This window comes from Lissotriton helveticus, chromosome 5_1, assembly GCF_964261635.1.
Source record: "Lissotriton helveticus chromosome 5_1, aLisHel1.1, whole genome shotgun sequence".
Taxonomy (NCBI): domain Eukaryota; kingdom Metazoa; phylum Chordata; class Amphibia; order Caudata; family Salamandridae; genus Lissotriton; species Lissotriton helveticus.
Genome location: NC_136065.1, coordinates 458585308 through 458605720, shown reverse-complemented (window position 1 = coordinate 458605720; position 20413 = coordinate 458585308). Strand labels below are relative to the sequence as shown.

At 46.5% G+C, this 20413-nt stretch overlaps 1 protein-coding gene across 1 annotated transcript in view; it reads left to right on the top strand.

Moving 5' to 3' along the window:
• The first annotated feature begins 1415 nt into the window (after window positions 1-1415).
• VSTM4 (V-set and transmembrane domain containing 4) overlaps window positions 1416-20413 on the top strand; it is a 118498-nt gene continuing 99500 nt past the window's right edge. Inside the window, exon 1 of the mRNA XM_078640974.1 lies at window positions 1416-1745. Coding sequence (XP_078497100.1) covers window positions 1691-1745 — 55 coding nt within the window. The 5' untranslated portion in view covers window positions 1416-1690. The remainder of the gene's footprint in view (window positions 1746-20413) is intronic.

Below are 20413 nucleotides of genomic sequence, written 5' to 3'. Positions count from 1 at the left end.
CCATCATGCACTGGGACAAGAACAGACTAATTTGCATGTAGCCAGGTTCTGAGCTGGGATGGTGCAGTGAGCTAAAAAACGGTGATGGATCAAGCCCTGATCTTTGGACTGGGTAAGAGTGGTCTGCTTAATTCAGACACTCTGTTCATCACCACCCTCTTTTCTGAATCGCAGACATCCTGAAATCATATATTTTAAGGGGCTCTCATGTGTGGCAATGAAGAAATGGGAGGCAAAGTGAAGTTAGCCAATTGCCTATGATCACACAATTTCATCAAGTGGGGAAGCCGGGACTGATACCAGGTTTTATGGTTTCACATTTTGCAATTCAGCCACCAGATGAGTAGTATCTTTAACCCTCTCATGTTTTACATTAGAAGATAATGCTTTGTCTTTAATTCTTGGTGCTTGAGAATAGAGCGTTATTGGCAGACAGAAGTCACGCGAAGGCAGCATGTTTCTGCTTTTCATACCCCTAGGCCCACCTGTAGGCAGGCAGTAATGCTGTGCTTCGATCCATCCTTTGTACAGCTAAACTGCCGCCTCATAAAAATGTTTGCATTTACTGTGACAAAGCTGAAAAGCCTATCTGCAAAAGTTACATCTTTGGGAACTGTTTGCGCCACCTTGTAATACCAGCCTCTCACAACGGAATCGGAACGCTATAAATATCGGATACAAGTTGCCGACTTGTCTTAACGGATCATTTCGCCAGTTTAAAAAGAAACTTCCTTTTGAGCTGCCTTTAATAGACTCACTGCCGTTTGTGCTAGGGACATATGCACCTATTGACATTATCTTAAAAGTTTCACGCATACATAAATGTGTTATTTTAAACTTTTTCATAGTTTTATTGTATTAATGTAATGTGACTGATTATACTTTTAAAATGTATGTATGCAATGGTTTTAATTAACTATGCCTAATAATAAAAACTTAAACTTTAAACTTAAACCTAGGCCTACCTTTCATCATCCCGACCCTCAAAAAGCCACCCTCGGTGCGGCCCTTGGGCATGCCACAGAAAATACTTTTCACCCCTTCCCCCAGGAAATGTTTGCGAGTACCCATGATGTAGTCCATGGTTTTATATGCCTTAAAGTCTGTTAAACTCTCCAAACCCCTCTAGCTGACGTATTGTATGTAGACATTATTACTCCTCTTAGCATGCATTCCCCCCTTTTCGGCCCCTAGAGTTTTTGTTCCCACACTTGTGCTTGGTGTTGTCACGCACTTTCTGGAATCACTCGCTTCTCTCTCTCTCTGTGGCTGAAGTTGTGACCCCTCCCCTCCCCCTGCAGTTGTTGTTACACATGTTTCCTGCCTCCCAGAAGTTGTAGCACACTTCCCCTCCCCTCTCCCTCGTTCCCTCTCTCGGCACTGATCCTCTGCTGGGCTGTGCACATCCCATAGCAGGCGGGGCTGGCGCAGCGGCGCGGTCACCTGAAGAGAGCTGCTGCTGGGACTGTCACTCTTGGCGCCACTCTGACAGGAGGGCCAGCCCGAGAGCGTCCCCTCTCCGCGTGACGTCAGCAGCGACCCCTCCGCGTCACTCTGCCATCAGGACCCCCTCTGCCAGCACTGCCCCCCCTCTTTCTAGCCCCCTTGCCTGTGGCCCTCCTTCCCTCCTCAGCAGTGCCCCCCCTCTCGGCCCCCCTCCACGGAGAGCTGCCGTTCATGGATCCGGACAATGCCCACATTTCTGGTGAACTTGTCTCTCCTGACTGAAGCTCTCGTCGCGGCAGGTAAGAGAGGACGTGTGTGGGGGTGAGCGTGGAACCTGAGAGGTCAAGGGGCCCGCGGGAGGTCTTGGGGGCGAGGGTCCCGGCTGAGGTCCTATGGGGCTCACACGGTGCCAGTGTGTGATGTGGGCGGGCGAGGGGCTACCGGGGATGACGGAGTAGAGTTGAGGGGACGTGCGCAGGGCTTGAGTCAGGGTACCACGCGGGTGGACGGTGTTCCCCCCACTTATTTTACCGAGAGATCGATTACTGGAGCCACACATTCACTCTTTGGCCTCTCTGGGGCGAGATCGGAGCCCATTCAGAACGCGCTCTCATGCACTGGCTTCTCTGATGCCATCGCATCTAAGGGGTGAGCGAGGGGAGGCAACGAGTCAGATGGTGCACGCCACCTTTCATGAGGTCACTTCCTGTGACGTCAGCGTCCCCCCACTTCTTATTTTAAGACTTGTGCCCTGGATGTGTGGATATTGTTGTAGGTCCAGCGCTTTCGTGGGCTGAGGGGTCCAGGGGCTGTCATACGTCAGCAGAAGGCTGGCGTGTCGAGGAGCTTCCAGAGGACATGGGGGGGGGGGGGGGGGGGGGGGGGGTGAGCAACTGCTGTGAAGTCCCAAGTTCTGGGGCTGGTAGAATAGCGACAAAGGAGTGTTAAAAGCCGTAGAGGCGTCGCAGGGATCCGCGAGAGGGTGGGTGCAGTTGGGGTCTTTAAGACTCGAGGGGCTGTGCCCGCCATTTCTCAAGTGCTAGGAAAGATTTAGTCATTTTCCTTTCAGTGTCACACTGTGGACTGGGGGTACGGAAAGTGGGTTTGGGAGGGTGGGACATGCAGTGGTAAAAGAAGGACCCGGGAGGCGGGATGCTCTGCCTCCAGGGGCAGAGGTTTGTTGTCGGGTTTTGAAACACTGCAACAAGTGTTCCCTCAGCCCTTTATTTTCCTCCCCGCGCCCCCTCCCCTTACTGTGCAGCTCGGATCGATGTCTGCCAGCTTTGTCTGCTTCTCTCTCTGTTGCTACGAACCAGCTCTGTTTCAAAGTGATGAAGTTGCCTTCGTCTTACTTTTCGACGAGTCTTAAGTTAGAGAACATGTGCGACAGCATGCCTGGCAGCATTTTAGATGAGTTAAGTGGGAGATTTAAAAAATAAAGAAAAAATATTTGGGAGAATGTATTTCCCCAATTGATTTCTACTGAAGAAGAGGCAATTTCAGAAGGAACCAGCCAATCGAAGAGTCTTAAGTTAGGATAACATCTGTGAAAAGGAGAATTTTTAACTCTGCCAATACATTTTTGAAGAGTAAAGTTGGAGATAAAAAAAAATGGGAAAATGTATTGCCCATATTGACTTCGACTGAAGAAGCGACAATTTCAATTTCAGGTAGGAAACAGCCAAAATAAAGCCATTTTTGGCTTAAATAAATCCGGAGTCTGAAGCCTGAATCGCGTCTATTAGCATCCATGGGACAGGCACACAGATCCAAACTCTGCCCCTTTGTTTCACTCTTGCAGGTTCCTGCTTTCTTCCTTTTTTATGTTTTTTCGGTCTTTCTCATCCTTCTTTCCTGGGTTTTCCCCTCTCATGCGCCTGGTCCGTCCCTGATGAGGGAAGATAAGTGCTGGAGCCAAAAAATGAGTGCTGGTGGGCTCCACCACCACCGGCCCAAATTAAGCACTGGGACTCACCAGACTTTAACACCTTCATCACCCTCCAAAAACATGTAATCACCATTAATTTCAATGGGCTCACCCGTCAAACAACCCATTCTCACTCTGCTTGGAGACTCAGAAGGTTGTGAAGTATACAAATACCCGAAGGAAAATCAAAAATCCTAGTACATAATATGTAATTGTCATGATAGGGATGGTAAGCATTGCTAAAGTATGTACATAGAGTTTGAGAAGTACGGGGCACAGTGCAGCACATTCCTACCAAGTGGCCATAAGGCAGGTGAATGTCTACGCTGGTGCTGGAGAAAACAGAGCACTGGCTGAAAAGGGTAGGCTGTTTGCACACACCCGCTCACCATCACTACCATTGCTTATCTATCTCTCCAGAAAGCTCCCACAGGCTCCTCGACATCCCACCCTAACAACACCCATTTTATTTAGGAACCTCACAAGTAACAGCCTTCCCCTTACCGGACCCTTCCGCCACCGCCAAGGACCTTCCATGTAAAGCCTTTTTGTCTTCGCTACTCATAACTCCTCTTAGGACACCCCCTACACTAATGTCTTGCCCACCACACTGACATCACTCTCACACACAGAAGGGTCTAACCGTATCACCCATCTCCCATCACCCCCTTCTCCTTAAGGATACACCTCAAAATAAAACACCTTCTCCGGGGTCCCCTGTGCCACCAAATAACTACAGTGTGACTCCTCCTCCGCCACCACCCGCCAATCCAGATTCTGATGGTCACAGGAGAAAAGAATGTGGGTTCTCCAGCCACATTGCATCACCTCCTTGTCCAGAACTTCCTACAGCCTCCTCAGTGAACTTCCTGGAATGTCTCCTCTGAGTACTTCAAAGTTTGCAAGCCTGGTTTCCACTTTTTTTATATTTTCTGCACGCTGCATAACATAGCGGCTCTAGGCACCAAAAGTAGGGATGTGAGAACTTAATCAGACCAAAAACACTCAAAATAATCATATCTTCTGGCAGACATGCTTTGTATGAGTGCATGATGTGGGCATCAGCACTCATTTTTGTGGACCAGAACTTACTTTTCATCATTAGATTCTGACCCATAGCAACAGAGAGAAAGACAGAAAAGGGAGAAAGAAATAGGAAGAGAAAGATGGAAAAACAGTGTTAAAGGGAAAACCAAGAATGAAAAATAACCTTTAAGGGTGCCATAATGAGGCAATAAGTGTAGGGTAGTGCAAGAACGAGGCATGAATCAAGACTAGGCAAACTTGGAATTTTCCAACCCAACACTTGGAAGCGCTGGCCGCAGACTCCCAAGAAAAGCTGTGGGTCCCTTCTCTTACATTTTAACAAAGGTCTCAAGCGGAGCTGCATTCATATGTGAAATAAACCATATGATCCCTCACCACACGCGCATTTTGGCAATGTCAGCAAATTCTGTATTTTTGCATCCCAGAATCCTAGATTATTAGTAGCAACACAGATTTTCCATCAAAGAGAAGCATGGAACCGCACTTAAAGACCTGAAGCAAGATTCCAAACAATACTATTAACGGATCAAACAAGTGATTAAGAGAATGCCAAGTGGATGCTTCATTAAACATCATTTCAAGAGTGAGCCACATCCAGAGCCCTTCTAAAAGTGCTCGGATTGGTAGGATGGGATGGCAGCAGAGCTGGCATTAGCAAAGCATAAAGTTAAATTTCAGTGACAGGGATACATCCCCAAAACATGGTTCTCACTGGGGGATGCATAGGCCGTTCAACGCCTCATCAGGGGTAGTATGTGCTACATAAATGTAATTACAGTACAGTACAATAGGTAAGTTTATGCAGGGAGCAAGACATTCACCACTGCTCACTTCTTATTGATTATGACTACAAGAAGACTGATTGGGCATGGTGGAGAAACTCATTTTGAGTTTGCAAACCATGCGATTCTCAAAATCACAGGTTATGCAAATATAAAATGGCCTTTTGCTATGAACCCATTTTTTGACTCAGAAAAAGCATTTTTAGATTTTATAAAGCCCTTTCCAATCGCAATTAGGAAGGGGCGTGAAAGGGAAGCCTAATTTGCGCTACAGTTTTTGCATGAAATGTGTGCATGTGAGGACATATTTTGCTCTTGAAATAGAGAACATTGCAGGACAAGCTTTTCACATCAGTTTGTTCTTTTTGGGACATTTAACATAATTTTTACTAAGAAAATTATACACATTTTGCCCAGGCTTAGTCCTGGGCCTGTCCTGGGGCCTATAGGGGCTCGCTATATTTTCCCTCATCATGGGAAGTGTACAACTGTACATGCCCCAGTATAGAGCATAACACGTTGGTAGCAGATTATTGTGTTTTAAAGAAAACCAGTAGTGTGACCAGACATTTTTTTTCCTATGTCACCGAGATAAGGCCACCTTTCTAAAATTCCACTATTGCACTGGCATCTCGTTTCTTTGTTGAGTGTATGTGTAGTAAGTATAACACATTCACGGTGGTAAATTGTGTATGAGGGAACCAGAGTAATGGAGGGCAGTGTTATCCATTTTGCAGGCACAGCCCGTGCAAGGCGTTATACCGGGGCGGTGACGTCAGGGTGGGGGGTTGTAAAATGCGGGATATTGACCATTACAGGTAAGTACCGAAAAAAATAAATAAAACAAAATTTGTTGACCGTGCTGCATCACATTTGGCGATGCAGCACAGGTAACGAAATTCGTTTTTTTTTTCCGGTACTTACCTGTAATGGTCCATATCCCGCATTTTACAACCCCCCACCATGACCCTCCCCTGCCTGACGTCACCGCCCGGTATAACGCCCTGCACGGGCCGTGCCTGCGATTTTGGATGCCTCGAGCCTGTCGTAGCACACGATGAAGGGTGAGTGAGACTGTGCTCCCAGATAGTGGAAGTGTATAGCCTGCATTCCTGTAGCCGGAGGGAATGAATCCAGACACTGAAGTAAGGAGGATGGATACAAGGCTTCCTTTAGAATTTCCATGAGGCTTTTTGTTGGCAAGGATCTGTTGATTACTCTTCATGGCCACTGCCCTTTGGTGGATGGTAAGGGTGAGTTGTGGATCGGCAGACTCTCCTGTGAGTAGTGATCCAGTTTGTAAGTGAGGCCTGACCTTTTGGCTGTGCCTGAAAATGCCTTCAGTTTTGCTGATGACAGCCAGGTGTAGAAACCTCATACTTCGTTGTGTCTCTGTTGTGAGATCCCTAGACAGGAGACAGCCTCAGTGCTGCCTGTTGTAGGAAGAATCACTCTACACAAAGGCTGTGTTTGGAGAGCAGTCTGAAGAGCGCACTTGAAAGGAGAACTATTCCGAACCGGTGCAACAGATTAAAGCAGTGGATTCAGATCCCCTGTCTAGAAGTTGTTTATAAATGTGGGTCCTAGAACACTGCATGTTTTTCCACTTCCTAGTCCTTTATGACCAAGGAGTTCACAAATGACTATTTAACAACAAGGGCTGGTGACAGCCAGTCTCCAAGAGGTGAAAAGACATCCCATGAAAGGAAAGACTAAACAAGCATTTACAATGCAATGGTTTTGCCTTTGTTAAATTTAGTCTTATTGGCATTGCTCTTGACATTATTTTTATTTATGTTTTTTTAACATAAATAAATGGCATTGTCATTTACAATGCCACTAGCTTTATCTCTCGCAAATGACACACACAAACACCCACATCAGAATTTGCAAGCAAGTAAAAAACCATGCACCCGTAAATAGCAGAGGGAAGAGTCTTCTACTGGGACACCCAAAGATCAAAGACACGGAAGCGGGAGGGGGCGGGAAAGACACGAAAGCGGGAAGGGGGGGGGGTGCGGAAAAGACACGAAAGCGGGGGGGGGGGGGCGGGAAAAACACGGAAGCGGGATTGGCGCAAGTTTTACAGAACTTTGCCAGCAATAACAATAGCAACTATTATGAACACTGACAAACTGGGCATACAGATATCAGTTTTACAGACATCAGGATGTTTGATACCAGGAAATCTGAGGTGTCGGAAAGCTCTCCAACGTACCCCCTTTTTAGACTCGTTGAAAACTCTTAAAACTGACGATTGCTGCCCGGAGCCAAGGAAGATACCTACCTAACAGACCAACGCGCGACGCAGATAATAGCAAGGCTGAACCAGTCTCACACCCTTTAAAACAAAGACCTCCAAGTATTACACCACTGGAGCTCGCGAAAATGCAGGGCCCATTACATCACATCAGAATTTGCAAGCAAGTAAAAAACCATGCACCCGTAAATAGCAGAGGGAAGAGTCTTCTACTGGGACACCCAAAGATCAAAGACACGGAAGCGGGAGGGGGGGGGGTGGGGGGCGGGAAAGACACGAAAGCGGGAGGGGGGGCGGGAAAGGAACGGAAGCGGGAGGCGGGAAAGGAACGGAAGCGGGAGGGGGGGCGGGAAAGGAACGGAAGCGGGAGGGGGGCGGGAAAGGAACGGGAGGCGGGAAAGGAACGGAAGCGGGAGGGGGGGCGGGAAAGGAACGGAAGCGGGAGGGGGGGCGGGAAAGGAACGGCCAGCGGGGGGGTGAGGGGGGGAGGGAGTTTAAAAGTCTTGGTTTACTTACGAATGTTTCCTCTGTTATATTTGGCGACTCTGAAACACAGAAGTAAAAAAAAAAGTTTCAGCACTCACTGGTAAGAGAGACAGCTTGTGGAAAGAGTTCTGTGAGCCAAAGCAATATATCATTAATGTCCACCAGGGCACACGTGTGGCATGATAGATACCCTGAGCGTCAGAAAAGTAGACTCATTTTTTTCTTTTTTAAAAAGTGTTGAGCATGTTTCCATATAAGAGGGCATGCTTCTTACCGGTGGTCAGCCTTTTCCCCCTCATTGTCAGGTGGTAGCGGGGGCGGTGTTGTGCGCCCCTTCCTAATGTACCGAGTGCCTGGAGGAGCTGTTCAGATTCCATTTCTTGGCACTACGCCACTTCGCACATCATGTAGGAAGCCCCCTGCGACAGCCCGTCCGAGGTGGTCTCCCAGCCGTCTCATTTACGCGGAAGCGTGGACTCGCGGTCGTGGGGCGCTGGGGGCGCTCAGCAGCACACCCTTCATTTGTGCAAGAGCGGGGAGTTAGACTGCCGTAACTTGCAGTCTGAGCGCGTCCTGCCTGCTGCCCCTGCCTTCCTGCCTGCGTGCTGCGCTACCAGACAGGCCTCCGGGTTGCTATGGTGCTGCATACAATGCCATGAAAGAGCAGGGTTTCCCTCTCCCTGCACTAAGCAAACACGGCTACTCCTCCGGCCTGCCCGCGGCCCGCTCGTGTGAAAGCAGAGCCTCCTCGCGGTAACTGCGCATTCATTGTGAATCATGTTCAGCCGCCAGGGTTGTGTGGTGATGCGTGAAGGAACGGAAGCGGGAGGGGGGGCGGGAAAGACACGGACGGCGGGGGGGCGTATAGCGGCTTCTTAATCCTGCTCAGAAAGAATGGAGCTATAGGAGAGCTGCCAATTTAGCACTTATTAGGTCCCCAATCTTATTATCAACGGTGAGATGGCTAGTGGAAAGAAAGATGCAGACAGATTCATGCACGCTAAAACATTGTAGTACTTCATAACACTACAAAAATAAAATCAGAAAAGGACTGACCTCGGCAATTATTTCCCCAACTTTAAGACAAAAACATGGCAAATTAGACAGAAACACTGTCATATTCTAGACCACAGAAAAAGGTGGTATTAAAAGCATACAATACAAATTGTGTTATGAGCAACCAGACGCCTGTGAATGTGTCGAACTGCGCACCCCTTACTCAGTGACCACGCGCATTCTTGTCATGACAATTACTTAGACTGTCCCTTGTCTGGAGGCAGTAACTCTACTAACTCTAGTAGAGCACCAGCAAGCGCCCCTACAATGGGGATTCATCTTAAATGGTTTCAGCCAGGGGTTCGCAACACTCGCTGATAATTGGTTTTGGAATGTCGCACAAGATCACACGGGGGAAGCCACACATAGGTACTGGCTGATGACAAAATGGCAGTCCTACATATCTCAACAAGAAGGAGTCCCTGTACTTCTGACTACGTTTTGGGCACACCCATTGTAGAGGGGGAGTCAGTCTCTTTAACTGCACCCATGCTGGATGGGCGCTGCACGGGCACAAATGCCTGCCGATGTTGAAGCCACGCCCTTAGTGAGTGATGAGGAAGAAAGACACGCAGGAAGTTTGGTCAATTATGCATACTATAGACCATTTGTTTTAGAATTCATCCCAGTTTTATCTATAACTTGATTTAATGCTTTTCATGCTATCGCCCCTGGCAGGTGGAAGGCTAAGTCAGCCCCGCCGTGGTGGGCACCTAGCACCTGGGTTCACACTGATTTTTGCAGTGGATCCTCGACCACTGACCTCTCATAGTGTTTGCGAATAATCCAATTAGTGTTTCTAATAAAACACCCCTAATAAAGCTGAGCCAGCTTGTAAAAAGTAACTGTGATTAGTTGCACCTGTCCACGAGGGATTCCATTCAGCTTAAAGCGGTTCTTGGCAAAGGGCCCACATCTTGCGTGCAGCGCCCGCTCACATCGTAAAAGGCGTCAGATTCGTGGGTCAAAAGCTTAATGTCCGTGCTAGATAAACGATCACGGCTATTATTGCTTTACCTTTATGACCCCCGGGTCTGCGCTGGGCCCGGATAGGTCGAGTCACACAGATGGTCCCCGTATGTGAGGCCTCGCCCCCTTCAGGTATGGTCACATTCTCTGTGCCCCGATTGGTGGCCTCGGTGGGCGTCTGCCCCACAGTGGTGCTCTGGGGTGCAGGGGCTGCCTCCTCTTGATGGCGCTGTCTGCCCAGGATGGAGGGGGCGCATCAGTATGGCGGATCTTGTTTGTCCCTGAAGGCAGTTTTTAAATGAATGACGGAAAGGGTGCCGTCATTCTTCTGCAGCCATTGAATGCCGGAGGGGGGGGGGGGGCGGGAAAGGAACGGAAGCGGGAGGGGGGGGCGGGAACGGAAGCGGGAGGGGGGGGCGGGAAAGGAACGGGAGGCGGGAAAGGAACGGAAGCGGGAGGGGGGGGGCGGGAAAGGAACGGAAGCGGGAGGGGGGGCGGGAAAGGAACGGCCAGCGGGGGGGTGAGGGGGGAGGGAGTTTAAAAGTCTTGGTTTACTTACGAATGTTTCCTCTGTTATATTTGGCGGCTCTGAAACACAGAAGTAAAAAAAAAAGTTTCAGCACTCACTGGTAAGAGAGACAGCTTGTGGAAAGAGTTCTGTGAGCGATCTTGTGGGTGTTTCGGCGGGACGGAGGTTTGGTGGATGGGCGCCGGCTGCTTTGAACACAAGCGGCCTACTGGAATACAGTGCCCACCTCCTTCTTCTGGGGACTTATAGGATTTGTTTGTCCCCTGTTACCTTGTTATTATTACAGAACGTGCATATGATGTTCAAACATATGAATTCTTGAGCAGTTCTCACTGCCTATATTCAGGATTCCAACCTGACCTAGTCCCGACCCAATAAATAGATACATAGTACAACCCGGTTTGTTCCATACTGAATGAGAAAAGGAAACATCAAAAATTCGATACATCAATAAATACACATTGGATGATTGAATCCGTGAATACGTGGCCCAGGCTCTTCAATCTCGTCATATTCTCACTCCTTATGGGACAGCTCACATTTACAAAAGCCCTGAAGAAGTCCCAGCTCGGGACGAAATGCGTCGGCTGTACATTGTTGTTTTGAAAACATTGAAAATAAAGACCATTTGAAGATTAACAACATCCTGTCAATGCAAAACGTTCTTTTTCATGCTTATTAATAGCATTGGAATTTGCTCATTGTTTTTTGTGGTGCACCTTTGCAGTTGTTTAGCTTGTGGAAAGAGTTCTGTGAGCCAAAGCAATATATCATTAATGTCCACCAGGGCACACGTGTGGCATGATAGATACCCTGAGCGTCAGAAAAGTGGACTCATTTTTTTCTTTTTTAAAAAGTGTTGAGCATGTTTCCATATAAGAGGGCATGCTTCTTACCGGTGGTCAGCCTTTTCCCCCTCATTGTCAGGTGGTAGCGGGGGCGGTGTTGTGCGCCCCTTCCTAATGTTCCGAGTGCCTGGAGGAGCTGTTCAGATTCCATTTCTTGGCACTACGCCACTTCGCACATCATGTAGGAAGCCCCCTGAGACAGCCCGTCCGAGGTGGTCTCCCAGCCGTCTCATTTACGCGGAAGCGTGGACTCGCGGTCGTGGGGCGCTGGGGGCGCTCAGCAGCACACCCTTCATTTGTGCAAGAGCGGGGAGTTAGACTGCCGTAACTTGCAGTCTGAGCGCGTCCTGCCTGCTGCCCCTGCCTTCCTGCCTGCGTGCTGCTCTACCAGGCAGGCCTCCGGGTTGCTATGGTGCTGCATACAATGCCATGAGAGAGCAGGGTTTCCCTCTCCCTGCACTAAGCAAACACGGCTACTCCTCCGGCCTGCCCGCGGCCCGCTCGTGTGAAAGCAGAGCCTCCTCGCGGTAACTGCGCATTCATTGTGAATCATGTTCAGCCGCCAGGGTTGTGTGGTGATGCGTGAAGGAACGGAAGCGGGAGGGGGGGGCGGGAAAGGAACGGCCAGCGGGAGGGGGGTTGGGAAAGGAACGGCCAGCGGGAGGAGTGGGAAAGGAACGGCCAGCGGGAGGGGGGGGGCGGGGAAGGAACCGACAGCGGGAGGGGGGACAGGAAAGGAACAACTCACCTGGACTTCCTCGGCCGGCGGTCGGCCGCCAAATGGACCAAGCAAACCTCGACGAGCCCAAAAAAAAAGCCCCGCCCACCGCTGCATGACGTGGCCAAAAGGGAAAAATTGTCGGGAACGCCCCCGAATCTGGTCCGGCCGGACGGACAGATCCGGCTCCCAATGGCTAGCCTCCATTTATGGAGCTAGCCAATGGGAGGAGGGCGCGAGGAGGGGGCGGATACCCGACTCCACAGAGGAAAACATTAGATTTTGCTGGCGCAAGCGTACTTCGTACGCATTGCCGAGGCAAAACCTAAAAAGACTAAAAAGACTGAGCGCACGTTTGACTTTTGGCCTAAAAACTGTACCTGAGCTTGATTCACACTGCATCCTTACTTCTGAAGCGGGGGCGGGGAGGCAGTGAGAGACAGGGGGGCTGCCAGGAGGGAGTTGCAGAGGGAGCAGGATGGGTGTAGCGCTTTGAGAGAACCGCACTGAGAGAAATGTGCACAGTATTCAGTGCAACTGTGCAATTAAAGTATTTTCATTCTTGAAAAGACAAGCACTGGGTTGGACATTGGAATTATTGTTTTGCTTGCTTGATTGCTGAGTCCTGAGCACAAACACCCCACATGTCTTTATTGTGAAGCCTCTGACTGCTCAACCTCACTAACCTGAGAGTCAAGTGCAGAAAGGGTTGTACTCCGACCAGTTTGTAGAGAGATGGTAGGATTGACCCCAGGACATATGTGGTGAACAACCTCAGCACTTAGGGTTGAGGCCCAGAAGCTCCTGCCTGACTTATGGTTGCTTTTGCTTTACCACAACTGAAAAAGTATCACTTGCAATGCCTGGTATGGTGAAAATTTAACTTGTTTACCAAAATTAAAGAGCACAAGTACAATCATTGAGGGACCTCACTAGAACCAGTACTTCCATTGGTGCAGCAGGTGCAGTTGCAATGGGGCCCACTGAACCTCAATTATTGCTGTATTTTATAACTCAAACAGCAGCCATGGGGGCATTCCCTCTCTTGCACTAGAGCATGTGACACACTGGTTACACTACTTACAAAGCATGAATACTTTTAGAGCCTGCGTTTGGATCCACACTCTCTACTGACCTGGTGTTCTGCATAGCTGGGACCAGCTCACATCTAGAAAATGTAAGGATAGGCTTCTTGAATAAAGTATTTGGGGGCATATTATCAAGGGCCTTATCTCTGCTTTTTTTGGCTTTAAAAGCCAAAAAAGCAGAGATAATATTTTCACCCTATTTACAAGGCAGTGCTAACATGCATTAGCGCATGTTAGCAGCCGTATTCCTGACGCCTCGCTCTGCATCTCTAATGAGATGCAAAGTGGGCGTCACTGGGCGCACCCCTCACGGAATACCATGTAAATTATCGCTATGTGCACATCGCAATATTTACTAGACAGCCCAAAATACGTTTAGCGATTTTAAAATCCGCGGTTTTCGCGGTTTTCGCCGAGAACTTTAAACCTGACTTATCTGCATTATCCAATGGCAGGTGAATCGTCATGCTGAGTCCACCCTGGGCTATCAACAACGTTTTCCCCATTCCTGTGGACTTTTCGCTGGATTTCCGACGATATCCCCTCCTACAATGCCGCTATCGCTGGAATTTTATCGCCCTAGAGAAACGCTTTGTTAATAACCCGCTAACCGGGCGATAAATTCCAGCGATAAATAAAAAAGCGCTAAGCACGCTTTGCGATATTTATCGCCGTCTGTTGCTGAAATGCCCCGTGGACATTTTGGGGGGGTGGAGGTTCAAGTGGTGTAGCGGTAGCAGAGGGTGAAACAACAGTGGTCTGAAATGTACTTCATCATTAAAAGTTATCAAACATTCCCTGTGAGCTGCATTACAGTGGTACTTTGCTATGCTTTTGATCACTTGCTTATTTCAATAACTGCTTCATAAAAAGAAGTTAAAAAAAAGTTATCAAACATTAGGTAAAGACGTGGGCAATCCTTTCCAGTCATAAACGTATTTATGAAGCTGGTTTAAAAAAAGACCTTGAGGTTTAGCCTCAGATGTTGAAACAGGATTCAGCTCTGTTATGAGCCAAACGTGCCCCTGAATTCATACTCTGAGCACCGCAAGAGGCTACAGCCGTGCACCGAGCCAGTGTGAGTCACAGTTTATTATGCGGCTCGAGCGAGCCAATCGAAGCCACAAATAGTAACGCAACCCTATACCAACTATAACATAACCGATGAGTTTGCATGCTTAAATAGAGCTTGGAAAGGTTAAAAGGGTTAAAGGTTAAAAATATTCCTCTGGTCTGAAAAGCCTACTTGCCAAGATGCATGTAACGTTGCAAAATCCAGTTTGGACCGAGAAAGACTCGGGCCATATGTATCATACTACCGTTTTGCGAATTCCAAATAGCGAATTTTAAGGAATCGCTATTGGGAATTCGCAAAACTGTATGTATGTACAAAATCGCTATTAAATAGCGATTCTTTACCATTCCTAATTTGCGATTAGCAAATTGCTAATCGCAAATTACCCATTCATTTCTATGGGCCAGGATGCCCATAAGAATGAAGGTGCAATTTGCGATTAGCAATTAGCTAATCGCAAATTAGGAATTTCTTCAAGGGTGCAGGGGTGTCTCAAGAACACCCTGCTGCACCCCTGAAAAAGACATTTGGGGGCATATGGCGCACATACATGCCCTAAGGGCATGTATGGGCGTTATATGGCACCTTTTGTTTTTTGGAAAAAAGCTTTTTGAAAAGAATTCGCAAATTACCACCAACTAGAAGTTGGTGGTAATTTGCGAATCCTTAATGGCATTTTTTGAATATTTTTTGTTTGATACATTGCATTTAAGGAATCGCAAAATTTGCGATTCCTTAAGTGCAATCGCAAAATAAGGAATTGCAAATTTTGCTATTCCTTATTTTGCATCAAACATGTTTGATACATACCATTTGTTAAATTAGCATTCGCAAAGGCCGAAATTCGCAGAATTTCGGCCTTTGCGAATGCTAATTAGCTTGATACATATGGCCCTTAGTAATTTGGTGAATGCAATTTATATGCAAGCTATCCACCTTGCTAAAAAAAGTTATTATTGATCCCAAATTTGTGAGAAAGGCAGTTGTACTAAATACCTTTTTAATATCTTAAGAGAAGTGATAATGTTTTAATCAAACCTGATCTAGTTAATTCTCTGAAAACTCCAGCATTAATTCATTTAGAATGTATTGACCCTACGTAAAGGAATTTAAGGATATCTAGGTAACCAGGAAGAGTATCTCTCATTCACGCATCCCATCGCTGTCCATTCCAAAATCCTTTGTTACGTCACATGCCTCTATTCAGTCGCCCCTAGGAAGAAGATGGTGAGCAAAGACATTGCAACCTTTAGTTTTCAAATTTTGTCACCTTCCAAGTTTGGAAAACTCATTAGAAACGAATCCAGTATGCTGGTGATCCTCAACCGCACATCATTGTAACAGACTGTTTAAAATTCCTGAAGTTGGTTATTGTAAAAATTAATGCTTCTTTTTAGAGAACTTGATCCCAGATATTTTAAAAAGGGCCTGAATGTTTTCACTTTGGAAGATTTGGAAATGGAGCCTAGTTTCTTGGATTTGAGCAAGCAGCTGCATTGCCCATCTGACCAAAGCTCTGGTACTCTATTTGTAATATCAGACGTATAAACAGCTTTTGGTTCTAAGGACACAGAGGGGCAGATTTACAAGAAACTGACGCATCTCTGCATTATAGCAGAGATGCACCAGTTTTCTTGCGTCGCGCATATAAACCCTAGCACCACCATGGATGTGTCGCATTTACAATGCGGCTCACCATGGCAAAAGGATTCACAGATGCGTGATGCATCTGTTGGCGCAAAGGTCACGCATTGTTGGAGTCCTGTCGCAAGCACAACTCAACTCAACTCCAGCAATGCTCCCGAAGGTCTATACCTATTATGCGGCATCACTCCTTACACCTGCTTCAAGCAGGCGTAAGGTTTTGATGCAGTGCGTTGTAGAAGTGGTGCAGTGAAATCGTGTAGATTTCACTGCGTCACTTTTACAAGGTTTTCTTGCGTGGGAACGCCCACCCTGATGCAGGTATAATGTATAATGTGGTGCAGGGCTTTACAACGTGATGCATCTCCCTAGATGCGTGACATTGTAAATGTGTCGCAACATGGCTCATTGTTTATGCAGCCGCTGCATCACAAAAGTGACACAACGGCGATGCAAAAGTGTCGCAAGGGACTTGTAAAATGTAAATATGCCCTGGAATTTTGCAGACTCTTCTGTCAGCAGGTTTAGGTCATTTTTAGCTGATGGAATTTTACAAGTGAATTGGTTCGAATTATTGTCCCAGTGCACTCCATTGACTACTGGCGTCCCTCAGGGTTGTCTGCTATCTCTTGTCCTCTTCTACAATTATACGCAGTGCATGCATATTTTGCTATTTTGCCCACGGGGTGTGGAGGATTCACACTACCCCTACCAACCTCTAGCAATGCGGACATGGATTTAGTTGAAAGTTTCCATCCAATAGACACTTTCAATCTGGATGTACTACAACTGCCTAGTACTTAACACCTTGAAGAATGACCATCTGCTATGGAAATTTTGTCACACCTCAATTAATTGTACAAGCAGTGGCCGATTGGGGATGGCCCCTTTTCTCAAAGCTAAAGCTTTGGGGTTTGTACTTGATCACCACCTTTGCCTTAAGCAGCAAGTTAAAGCTAAGAACTCTCGGGCACATGCATCAAAGGAAATTGCATTTGCAAATGGTGCGAATCGCAAAATTCGGCCGTTTGCGAATGCAATTTCCATTTTTGGGATGCATTAACATGTTTGTAATTTTCGCAATTTAAGAAATCGCAAAATTGCGATTTCTTAAATTGCGATTGCATTTAAGGAATCTCAAATTGAGATTCCTTAAATGCAATGCATCAAACTTTTAACATTTGCGAATTCGCAAATAAGGGGAGCAAATTACCATGAAGTTGACTTTCATGGTAATTTGCGAAAACTTTGAAAAATGCACTAAAGTGCATTTTTCAAAGTTCCATTTTACACACACACATGCCCTTGGGGCATGTGAGTGTGCAAAATATACTTGTAAGCAGATTTCAGGGGTGCAACAGGGTGTCCTTTGGACACCCCGGCACCCTTGAAATTGCATTCTTAATTTGCGAATTTCTAATGGTGAATTGCAAATTAAGAATGTCTTTCCATTCATTCCTATGGGCCTCTAGGCCCATAGGAATGGATCGGGAGGTATTCCTTAATTGCGATTCTCAATTAGAGAATCGCAATTAAGGAATTTTAAGAAATCGCTATATTTTTAGCAATTTCTTGATGCATTGCAGTTTGCAATTCCTTAATTGTGATTCCTTATTTTTCACAATAAAGGAATCGCAAAATGTAATATTGATGCATGTGCCAGTCTGTGTATTACTAAGGGTGAGGGGAATTTGCATAATTTGCTTTCACATAATTATATGATATAGCCTCAAAATTACGCGTAATAACTCAAAATGGAATTTTGCCATTTAGCGCTACCTGTAAGTGCAAAAGGTGTGCAGTTTGTTTTATATGAAAACCCATTTCACTCTAAAAATGGGCAAACAAAGCACAATGAACAACAGCTGCTCAAGTTCTGTTGTTCTCATATGTTTGCGGTATATTTTTACTGTGAATAGTGTATCATTACGTGAAGTGGTGTGATGGCATAATTTCAGAAATTTTGTGAAACAAGTGTGTGCAAAATTTCTGCACTCATGGAAATTATGCTGGCGAATTTAAATTTCACTGTGAACAACAATAGGCATGACTAGAATTACACACCTAGTACTGCAGACTCTACACTCGAGGGGTTGCCCACAGTTTTCAACTCCCTCTCAACCACGATTCCTATCGCTAGTCAAAGTGCTGTGGTGTGTCAATATATATAAAAAGTCAAAATACCATCATAGGACCAATCCCACCCAAGGGTAAAAAAGTGTGAGAAAGGAGAGAGAGCACCTCATGGTCGTACCACCAAGGGGGTTGCTGGCTGGTACTCACTAGCACACCCACATATCATCATAGGTTACTCTCTCTTCATACAGGGAAAAAAAGGGTGTGTTCTGTCGTGAGAATCTCAAAATAATGAAGTAAAGAAGGACAGTGAAACCTGAGTGTGAATAAACTGTCAGTGCATGGTGTCGTTACAAGTGCCCACTGGACCCCTTTCTCACATTTTTTTACCCTTGGGTCGGAGTGGTCCTATGATGGTATTTTGACTTTTTTGCAAACCCCCGGGGAGGTTGGGGGCTGCACTTGGGGGGTACCCATGGTACCCCCCGAACATTGGCATACACAAGGTGGCAGGTACCGCACAGTGCCTGTCACATTGTGCATGCCAATGCACAACATGCATGTATTGCATTGTAGCGGGTGCTGCTTACAGCACCGCCCTCCACAATGCAATATATGTTGGATGCGACCGCTAGGGTGGCGGTCGCATCCTAATTGGCTTTGCGGGACCACCCCACCACTGGCGGCCGGTTCCAGCACCGATAGGGTAGCCCTAATAGACCACTTAGTGTTTTAGATATACTTCATCAATTGCAACTGGGATATATTTTGGTCTGGTTCCAGCTTGAACTTGAAGACACTGTAGAGGATTTTAAAGTGCATTCCCAGTGCCACTTGAAGACAATACCATCCTTTAAGGGCAAGAATGATATATAAATATTTCTTCAAATTGAGATATAGAGGACAATTTAACCATATTGAGCAATACCTGACTGCCTGGCGGTCATCACTATGCCATCAGTAAGTCTATCAGTGTAGCGGATTCACTGATGGGGGAGTAGCTTGCTGACCGAGGACCGTATTTTTTGGACCAGCTTGGCATTCTCTATCTACAGTTCCCCACAAATGTGAGTTGTTGCTGAAAATAAAAATAAAAATATCCCTGAAGTGCAGGACGTTTTTTCACAGAGTGCCAGGTATATTTTTGCATTTTCCTTCCTGGATCATGATGCCACACATTGTGGTCCCTGAAGGAAAAAACAGTGATGCTTGCCTCATTCTAAAAAAGGTGAAGCAACGGCTACTGTGATCCACTTGACCCAGCTGTCCAAGGGTGGGTGGAATGCAAGATCCAACATTTCCGCCAGTTGAACCAGCGGAGGATCTGCCATCAGAAACCCCTGTGGTTCCTTTAACTCCAAATGAGGTGGGTGAATCGAGAGTTTACGTTGTGACAGTGCTGGCAATTTGTGGTGGACCTCACTGTACCAAAGTGTAAATGATCTTCATAGGTTAGCTTCTTGGTATTGCAGACTCTGGAGTTTCAGGATATCTTTTTATGCGGTGCTTCGATAGAGACCACCTTGCAGGGGTTGTCTCGATTAGTTTGATCTGATAAGGATGCTGAAGTGAGGGAAGGATCCTTTAGATTAGTTTAGAGCGCGGTCTCAGGTATATGCTAAATAGCATGGGATACAGAGGGGTGCAACCCCACCTGTGATAGACCCAGCTTTAAAAGTGTGTGTCTGGGTTGACAAGAAAGATTAACAACTTTGGAGAGTCGTTCTAGTGATCCCAGATCCTTTTCTAGAACTGAAACAGTAAGGTTTTGTGGTCCACTGTGTTGTAGGCTACTGACACGTCAAGAAGCTTTAGGATTTCAGAGCAGACTGTATCTAAAGCAGATCTTTTCTGTTGTCTGCAACAATGGTGTCTGTCTCTTGCCACACTCTGAGGTGGATTCTATAAAGTATTGCAAGTGTAGAGTTACCTCCCCTTTAATGATCTTTCCAATGAAGGGGAGATTAAAAATGAGTCTGTAATTCTCTTGTTCCAGTAGGCTGGTTTTGTGTTTACAGTAGCGGAGAGTCTAGTGCATACTTGATTGTTTTTGGCACCAAATATTGAAAGAAAATATTTATCCTAGTAGCTGTCTAAGGACTACTTATTGAAAATCGCCTTTTTTGTGTACCTGTGCAGGGTTTACTTGAAAGTTTAAGGCTTTCGGTTGACCACACTGCCTCAGAGAAGTATTGAGAATACAAGTATGAGCGTCTCAATTGATGTGCTAGGAAAATACCCTACGCTCTCTGATATCTCCTCTCGGATTGTTGTAATCGTGTTGTCAAAGAAGGATATGACAGGATAACGCAATGCTGGTCAGAGACAACAGGGTCTTTCTTTACTGTCTCCAGTTTTTTAATATCTCTAAGTAGCTTACGGTATTCTCTAGTTTGCTTGGCTGAAAAAAAAAATATATATATAGATGGTAAACAACCGTTACAACGCAACTATTACAACGG